The sequence below is a fragment of the Hemiscyllium ocellatum genome, chromosome 2 (assembly GCF_020745735.1).
Source record: "Hemiscyllium ocellatum isolate sHemOce1 chromosome 2, sHemOce1.pat.X.cur, whole genome shotgun sequence".
NCBI classification, from domain to species: domain Eukaryota; kingdom Metazoa; phylum Chordata; class Chondrichthyes; order Orectolobiformes; family Hemiscylliidae; genus Hemiscyllium; species Hemiscyllium ocellatum.
Window position 1 is genome coordinate 148,230,743 of NC_083402.1, and position 9,839 is coordinate 148,240,581.

At 41.2% G+C, this 9,839-nt stretch overlaps 1 protein-coding gene across 1 annotated transcript; it reads right to left on the minus strand.

Annotated features, from left to right (window-relative positions):
- Positions 1 to 899: 899 nt before the first annotated feature.
- kcnv2a (potassium channel, subfamily V, member 2a) lies at positions 900 to 7,809 on the minus strand. The gene is made up of 2 exons (XM_060842021.1): positions 6,499 to 7,809; positions 900 to 1,178 (listed from the first exon to the last, which is right to left on the minus strand). Exons 1-2 carry the CDS (start codon positions 7,807 to 7,809, stop codon positions 900 to 902), a joined length of 1,590 nt encoding a protein of 529 aa, XP_060698004.1.
- Between the last annotated feature and the right edge of the window lie 2,030 nt (positions 7,810 to 9,839).

Below are 9,839 nucleotides of genomic sequence, written 5' to 3' on the forward strand. Positions count from 1 at the left end.
ACTAACATTCAATATAAAGTCAACATTAGCTGACTGCTTTTATATTTTTTTCCTCTATTTATGAAGCCCAATAATTTGTGATTAATAGAGTCTTTTCAACTCGCTATCTTACTTTTAGTGTCTTATGTATTTGCATTCCTTGATCTCTTTGTTCCTCCAACCAAATTATTTATTTCATTTTTCATGAAATAATTTGCTCTTTGTTCTTCTTGCCAAAAGGTGCCTTTCCCCTCTCCACTCTGCATCAGAGTTAGTTGCTGCTCATCCACATTTTGATAAACTCTTTTGTCTTCACATAAATTATTGTAGACCTCCACAGTATTAACCTGCATCCTTAATTTGATATCACTTGCAAATTCTAACATTGCACCTCCGAGGTCTAACCCTGAACCATTTATGTCAATGATAAATAACAATGTCCTCGCAAGGAACTCTGTGGAATGCCACTTTCTTGCGTTCTGAGAAGCATCACTTAACCCTTATGTTTCCCGAGAGCAAGCTCCCAACCCATTGGGTGGTCTGGCCTCTGAGTGTTGTTTACAATTCTTTTATGCGACATTGTGTTTGCTAAAAATTATTTTTTTCAAAACCTGTGCTGTGTTACGTAACTGGTATCTTACCCAGGAAATTTGCTGCTGGATTGAATTAAATAAACTGAGGGGAAAGTAATCCTGAATGACAATACAATATTCAAAAACGTTTTTACTCGACATTTCATGCTTTGAAGGTTAATCATGAAAACAACATTCGGAACACTGCCAGTTGCATTTATCATCAATTTTCCAGGGAACATGCCAATTTGTTCCCTGGATTTTAAACATGAAATGTTTCTTCAAACCACTCAAGAAAGAAAATGTGAGAGAGCATTTATCAAACTCAGGTCATTGTCTGAGGACATCTTATTCTTCCCTTGGTAAGTGATGGTGTGGGACCCCTCCACAACATTCCAGCATCTTCCTCAACGCTCTTCCTGAGAAGTTGATCTTTCCTCGCTGTTTTGATGATGTTGTATATTCATAGCTTTTAAGCTGTGAATAATAGTCAGAGAATTTATTATAGAGAATGGAGATTGGCATGCCGTTCAAAATGATCCCAAAAGCAATGCAGCCAAAAGCAAAAATCCTTCCAAGCACTGTTTCTGGGTAGACGTCTCCGTAGCCGACTGTGGAAATGCTAACCTGTCGGCAAATAAAGTCATTATTCAGTAGGTATCTTAATAAAACAATTTAAAAGCAATTTTTTAAGCAAAGTATTAAATGCAATTCAAATGGGTGTTCAGGAAAGGAGGGCATTGGAGTCATGGAGTCATAGAGATGTACAGCATGGAAACAGACCCTTCGGTCCAACCTGTCCATGCCGACCAGATATCCCAACCCAATCTAGTCCTATCTGCCAGCGCCCAGCCCATATCCCTCCAAACCCTTCCTATTCATATACCCATCCAAATGCCTCTCAAAAATGTTGCAATTGTACCAGCCTCCACCACTTCCTCTGGCAGCTCATTCCATACACGTACCACCCTCTGTGTGAAACAGTTGCTCCTTGAGTCTCTTTTATATCTTTCCCTTCTCACCCTAAACCTATGCCCTCTAGTTCTGGACTCCCCGACTCCAGGGAAAAGACTTTGTCTATTTATCCTATCCATGCCCCTCATAATTTTGTAAACCTCTATAAGGTCACCCCTCAGCCTCCAATGCTCTAGGGAAAACAGCCCTAGCCTGTTCAGCCTCTCCCTGTAGCTCAGATCCTCCAACCCTGGCAACATCCTTGTAAATCTTTTCTGAACCCTTTCAAGTTTCACAACATCTTTCTGATAGGAAGGAGACCAGAACTGAACGCAATATTCCAACTGTGGCCTAACCAATGTCCTGTACAGCTGCAACAGACCTCCCAACTCATATACTCAATACTCTGACCAATAAAGGAAAGCATACCAAATGCCTTCTTCACTATCCTATCTACCTGTGACTACACTTTCAAGGAGCTATGAACCTGCACTCCAAGGTCTCTCTGTTCAGCAACACTCCCTAGGACCTTATCATTAAGTGTATAAGTCCTGCTAAGATTTGCTTTCCCAAAAAGCAGCACCTCGCATTTATCAGAATTAAACTCCATCTGCCACTTCTCAGCCCATTGGCCCATCTGACCAAGATCCTGTTGTAATCTGAGGTAACCCTCTTCGCTATCCACTACACCTCCAAATTTGGTGTCATCTGCAAACTTACTAACTGTACCTCTTATGCTCAAAATGACAAAAAAATGGAGGACCTAGCACCGATCCTTGTGGCACTCCACTGGTCACAGGCCTCCACTCTGAAAATCAACCCTCCACCAGCACCTTCTGTCTTCTACCTTTGAGCCAGTTCTGTATCCAAATGGCTAGTTCTTCCTGTATTCCATAAGATCTAACCTTGCTAATCAGTCTCCCATGGGGAACCTTGTTGAACGCCTTACTGAAGTCCATATAGATCACATCTACTGCTCTGCCTCATCAATCTTCTTTGTTACTTCTTCAAAAAACTCAATCAAGTTTGTGAGACATGATTTCCCACGCACAAAGCCATGTAGACTATCCATAATCAGTCCTTGCCTTTCCAAATACATGTACACCCTGTCCCTCAGGATTCCCTCCAACAATTTGCCCACCACTGAGGTCAGGCTCACTGGTCTATAGTTCCCTGACTTGTCTTTACCGTCCTTCTTAAACAGTGGCACCAAGTTTGCCAACCTCCAGTCATCCAGCACCTCACCTGTGACTATTGATGATACAAATATCTCAGCAAGAGGCCCAGTAATCATTTCTCTAGCTTCCCACAGAGTTCTCAGGTACACCTGATCAGGTCCTGGGGATTTATCCACCTTTACCCGTTTCAAGACACCCAGCACTTCCTCCTCTGTAATCTGGACATTTTGCAAGATGTCACCATTTTTTCCCTACAGTCTATATCTTCCATATCCTTTTCCACAGTAAATACTGATGCAAAATATTCATTTAGTATCTCCCCCATTTTCTGTGGCTCCACACAAAGGCCACCTTGCTGATCTTTGAGGGGCCCTATTCTCTCCCTAGTTACCCTTTTGTCCTTAATATATTTGTAAAAACCCTTTGGATTCTCCTTAATTCTATTTGCCAAAGCTATCTCATGTCCCCGTTTTGCCCTCCTGACTTCCCTCTTAAGTATACTCCTACTTCCTTTATACTCTTCTAAGGATTCACTCGATCTATCCTGTCCAGACCTGACATTTGCTTCCTTCTTTTTCTTAACCCATCCCTCAATTTCTCTAGTCATCCAGCATTCCCTATACCTACCAGCCTTCCCTTTCACCCTGACAGGAATATACTTTCTCTGGATTCTTGTTATCTCATTTCTGAAGGCTTCCCATTTTCCAGCCGTCCCTTTACTTGTGAACATCTGCTTCCAATCAGCTTTTGAAAGTTCTTGCCTAATACTGTCAAAATTGGCCTTTCTCCAATTTAGAACTTCAACTTTTAGATCTGGTCTACCCTTTTCCACCACTGTTTTAAAACAAATAGAATTATGGTCGCTGGCCCCAAAGTTGGAGCAGAAGACTAAACACCACAGAGGGGGAGGAGAATGCAGTAGAGATAGTCAGATTGAAGCAAGTCAGAACTACTGATGGGGATGATAGGAAAGGTTAGGGAGTTTAGGGTTAGCACTCAATGACACAAAATGCTAGAAGGCATTAAATGTAGTGGGGGAGGGGGTGTTGAGATAAACATTCATCACTGAAAGAAAAATATAAAGATAGCAATGTTGAGAAAACAGAAAAAGAATCAGGTTGGATCCCACGAATGAAGAAAGGTGACTCAGTGGTTAGCACTGCTGCCTCACAGCACCAGGGTCCCAGGTTCGATTCCAGCCTTGGGCAACTATCTGTGTGGAGTTTGCACATTCTCCCCGAGTCTATGTGGGTTTCCTCCCACAGCCCAAAAATGTGCAGGTCAGGTGATTTGGCCATGCTAAACTGCCCACAGTGTTCGGTGCATCAGTCAGTGGGAAATGGGTCTGGATGGGTTACTCTTCGGAGGGTCGGTGTGGACTGGTTGGGCCGAAGGGCCTATCTCCCCACTGTAGGGAATCTAATGTAATGCCAGTTGGTTTTAATGGATATTATGACACTTTAATAGGAGGAATTAGAGCAAGTCAGTATTGCCAAGTGCGCATCAGCACTTACCACCAATTCCAACAGAAAACACACTCAAGTCATACAGCACGGAAACAGACCCTTCAGTCCAATTTGTCCACGCCAGCCAGGTTTCCTAAGCTGCACTCATCCCCATTTGCCTGTGTTTAGCCCTTTCCTCTCTAAACCTTTTCTACATGGGTAGCTATCCAAATGTACACGTCTCTACCGCTGAATGTTTATGATTACAAATTGTTTATCTATCATTAATAGTGATACATAATCAAATCAGGAGAATGTCTGACATGCAGGGAACAAATACAGATCTTGTATTAACTGTTGTAACTTTAGTCCTAAGGGTCCCAACTAATCAAATAAGAGAATAAGATGCAGTTTTATGTACAAGGTCTATCCCGTTCGCTAGAAGCTGAGATTTGAGGTTCGCAAATTGACCTGCAAATTCTACTGCGGATGATTAATGAGATTTCAGATTAATTTTCACTTTCATCTCTTGCTTTTAGAAAAAGGTAGGCTGTCAATTCTTCAAAGGTGGCTTTTTCACGGATCATGAGGTTACCATGACAACCAACCAATTCATGCCTCCTTGCCTTAAATCTGGTTCTACAATTTCTTTTATGCATTTCTCAATGGTGCTTTTCCGAAATGCAATGTCTTTCCAGGCCTTTAAAAATACAGTAGATTGAAGCTGGACATAACCTAGTAGGTAATATACATTTGAGGCCCACACTAGAGAAACAACAGTGTATAAAAAGTGATTTTTTTTTCACCTTAACTACTGGCTAATTAACACGTAATTCTGCAAAGATTCCCAATTGCTCCACCTTTCATTAAAAAGCAGTTTCCCACTTGAGGGTCCAACCTATTTTCCTGTCCCAGTGAGAACATCATTAAAGATCAGTGTCTTGATATCACTCGATGTACCAGACTACAACTGAGAGCAAGGTGCTGACAGAGACAGTGAAGTACATACTGCCAGAGTTTCAATCTTTACTACAGTCTCTGTCCTGGGAGTGTTTGTTGGTGACAGTGTTGAAGGAGGATTATCCTATCTCTATCCTTATGGTGTATCACACCCTGTGCTGGGTGTGATTGATGGGGACAGAGTAGAAAGAACTTTACTTTCACTTTAAAGAAAGAGGGAGCTTTACTCTGCACCTAACCCTGTGCTGTACCTGTCCCGGGAATGTTTGATGGGGGCAGTGTAGAGGTAGCATTACTCTGCATATAACCCAATGCTGTCCCTGTCCTGGGAGCATTTGATGGGGACAGTGTAGAAAGATTTTTATTCTGCATCTAAACCTGTGCTGTTCCTGTCCTGGGAATGTTTGTAGGGAACTATGTGGAGGGATTTTTAATTTCAGTTTAAAAGATTGGAAGTGCTTTACACTCTATCACTCAGATGGTGGTGAAACTGCAGAATTCACTGCCATAGAAGGCTTTGCAGGCCAAGTCACTGAATGTATTTAATAATGACATTGATAGATTTCCAGATGCTAAAGGCATGGGGAAGAAACAGAAGCATGGCATTGAGATCGAGGATCCGCCATGATCAAATTGAATGGGAGCGCAGGCTCAATGGGCCAAATGGCCTCATCTACTCCTGGTTTCCATGGTTCTATCCTATAAAAGAATAGAAATACGTAAAATTTTAGATGGCCTTATTTCCCTGGAGAAAAGTAAATCTCTCGACCTTTTTCTGTTTTCCATATTTGCATATTCATAACATCTTCTCCCAACACTTTCTTTCATTGCTGATTCATCTCCGTCTGACTGTAGTCATCACCTTTCAAAGACCAATATTGACAATCCTCACTACTTACTATTAATGAGGATACAATATTATAATAACAACTTCAACAGTGGACAGTTTTGACAAATTGACACTAAAATGATGAGCAAAAAAACTGTAACGATGTGTTTGAGGGACAGCCCTCGTTTGTGTCAGCTGTAAGTCCCATCTTGGGCCAAATGGGCAAAAAGATTGGCATTTATTATTTTGAAGTACGGTAGATGGAGATTTTCTCTGTAACAAAAGCAGAAATTGCTGGAGAAACTCAACAGCTCTGGCAGCATCTGTGGGGAGAAAACAGAGTTGAGGTTTTGGGTCCATTGACCCTTCATCAGAACTTATGTCTGTATTTGAACCGTTAACCTAACTAGGGAGGATTGATAATGAAAATTAATGAAATTGTCCCCCAGATGCACAAACTTTAATATCATAAGAAAAAAATTAAATAAAACAATACCCTCCACTTTAAACCCTGAAGATAGTTAATGATTAAGCAACGAAACACTTCTCTTTTAATTCTCGAATTCTTAGATTATACTCACCGCAGCCCACCACCAGGCATGAGGTATGGAGGTGAAGTTAGTGCATGGGACATCATGTTCCACAGAGAAGACCAGCGCAGAAAAGGAAAATACGCCCATGGCTATAAACAGGAAAAGACAGCCAACTTGTTGGTAACATTGTTTCAGTGTGAAGCCAAAGGCCCTCAGACCAGTGGAATGCCGCGCAAGTTTTAAAATCCGGAAAATTCGCATCAATCTCATGATCCTCAGCACTTGGCCAACCTTTCCCACTCTGCCTACTTTCTCAATATCCTGGTCATGTCTCCCATAGTCTTCATCCTCAAAACATTCCAAGGTGACTTGGAGATAAAAGGGCAGGATTGCAATGAGATCAACTGCATTGAGAGCACTCCGTGCAAACTTCTCAATGTCTGGTGTGGACACTATTCTTAACAGGTATTCTGCCGTAAAGAAAATGATACAAATGGTCTCTACGTGCTCCATGTAGGTATGTCCGCTCAGCTGACCAACTGCACTTATGTATTGCATCTCTTCAACTGTGTTTAAGGCCATGGCTACAATGGAGATTAATACAAACATACTGGAAGCAACAGCCATCATCTTAGCTATAACTGAGGAGAATGGCTTTTCCATTAAGTTCCAGATGACTCTTCTATGGTGACCATATTTCAAGTCTCTGAAGTGCTCCTCATCTTCTTCCACTTCGAGTTCAGCTTGCAGCTCTCGCTGGACCTTTAGTTGCTCATTCAATTCATCTTGTCTCTCTTCGAAGGAGATTCGGCAGCACCTGTTGGTGTTTTTGATGCGTATACCCCAGTAGTGGATCTCCTCGAGAAAGTTTCTGGGACAGAGCTCATTTTTAATCCACAAAACGCCCGTCCTGTAGAAGTTAAAGATATGGTGGAAGATAGCAGGATCACGATCAAAGAAATATTCGTTGTTTAGAGTGCTGTAATCATCACACAAATCTAACTTCCTCGTGGAATCGGTGTAAGTAGCCAATTTTCCAATTCTGGTCTTAGGAAAGCGGGCTGCAGCAATATAGGCAATCTGGAAAACTTTGCCTCCAACATTAATATTCAATTCATAATCTTTTGAAGTAGAATTTGCGCTGTGTTGGGGAATAGTCGGTAACTCATCATCAGAATCTACATCGTCATAATTAATTTCATAAATATCCGACCCAAGTTCTTGCATGGAGCTCCACGGTTTCAAGGAACATTCTTTTTCATATGCCAAATCGTTCCCTTGGTGCTGAGGTACATTTAAGCTGTCTCTTATTTTATAATTCGCAAACAGACTCTGGCGCCTGAGCTTAAGTTTTAACATTTCTGTATTTAAGAGAACTTAACTGTCAGGGGAAAGTGGGTTGAACTGCATTGAATTGACTGAAGTGGCATGTTTGAGGAGTGCTGCTGACCCCATTAATTGTGCTGACAAAGAGGATCTAGGGCTTAGGTGGTGATTTAGATATTATCCCATTTCAGCTGCATCCTTCTAGCGCCACTGACGTCTTTCATTCCTGCTCACTGCTCAATCTATTTATTTTGGAGTGTTTGGCAAGGGGGTGAGGGAAAGGAGTATTTTCTGTGACAGTGTCAGTCGTGGAAACTCAGGTTATTCTACTGTAACTAATTAATTATATCACTAAACTATTCAAGGACACTTGATAGGACATTAAATTGACAGCAGGTATTACAATATAAAATAATTTTTAAAAAAGTAGTAATGATTACAATAAATTTTAAGACTATTTTATAGAAAATAATTCCTTGAAGCTATCTCCTACAGCTCAATAAGGTATACAGGGTTCCCAATTTATGAATGTCTGACTTATGGATTTCCAAATCACCCAACACCAGGTTATAGTCCAACAGGTTTAATTTGTAGACAGATAAATATTCATTTCATCAAACTTTAACTGAGATTTTGAGCCAATGGACAAACATATTCAACACTATCACTCCCCCAAAATGTTGCATATCAGGAGCCAAGACTAAGTGCAGTCTTCAAGTGAAATGGAATCAGTTCTAGGGAAATCAAATGTAATCTTGCCCTCATTTTAAGCTCATACATTCTGCCATTATCGATAAGTTTGATTATACTTTCCAGTGTTTGTGTTTACATTGGGAAGTGTCTGAGTGAATTTGCCGCAGCGTATGATAGCAACAGCTTTACAGAGACTACACTGGAAACACCAACATATTTATCTCAAAATAGCCAGAAACAATTAGAAGGTGAGATAAATTTTAATGTTTTAATTCCATAAAGGATTGTGAGAGAATAGAAAAACAGTAAAATAAATGCGAAACCCCTGTAAATTGGACATAAACCATTATCTAATACAATCCAATATAATAAAACATTAAGAATGTTAGTTACATAGAACATAGAACAGTACAGCACAGTACTTGGTCCTTGATGTTGTGCCGGTTTTTTACCCTACTCTAAGATCAGACTAACTTATATACCCTTCATTGTACTATCATCCATGTGCCTATCCAAGAGTTGCCTAAATGTCCCTAATGTCCCTGATTCTACAACCACCACTGGCAGTGCATTCTACGCACCCATCGCTCTTTGAATAAAGAATCGACCTCTGACATCTCCCCTAAACCTTCCTCCAATCACCTTAAAATGATGTCGCCTCATGATAGACATTTCTGCCCTGGGAAAAAGTCTCTGGCTAACCTCTCTATCTATGACTCTCATCATCTTGTACACCTCTATCAAGTCACCTCTCATTTTCTTCATTCCAATAAGAAAAGCCCTAGCTCCCTCAACCTCTCATCATAAGACAAACCCTTCAATCCAGGCAGCATCCTGGTAAATCTCCTCTCCACTTTCTTAAAGCTTCCACATCTTTCCTCTAATGAGGCAACCAGAACTGAACACAGTATTCCAAGTGTGGTCTAACCAGGGCTCTATAGAACTGCAGCATAACTTCACGGCTCTTGAACTCAATCCTCCTGCTAATGATAGCCAACACACCAGAAACCTTCTTAACAACCCTATCAACTTGGATGGGAACTTTGAGGGATCTGTGGACATGGACCCCAAGATCCCTCTGTTCCTCTACACTGCCAAGAATCCTGCCTTTAACCCTGTATTCTGCATTCAGATTCAACCTTCCAAATTGAATCACTTCACACTTTTCCAGGTTGAACTCCATCTGCCACTTCTCAGCCCAGCACTGCATCCTGTCAATGCCCCATTGCAACTTCCAACAGCCCTCCACACTATCCACGATTCTATCAACCTTCGCGTCATCGACAAACTTACTAACCCACCCTTCCACTTCCTCATCCAAGTCATTTATAAAATCTCAAGGAGCAGAGGTCCCAGAACCGATCCCTGCT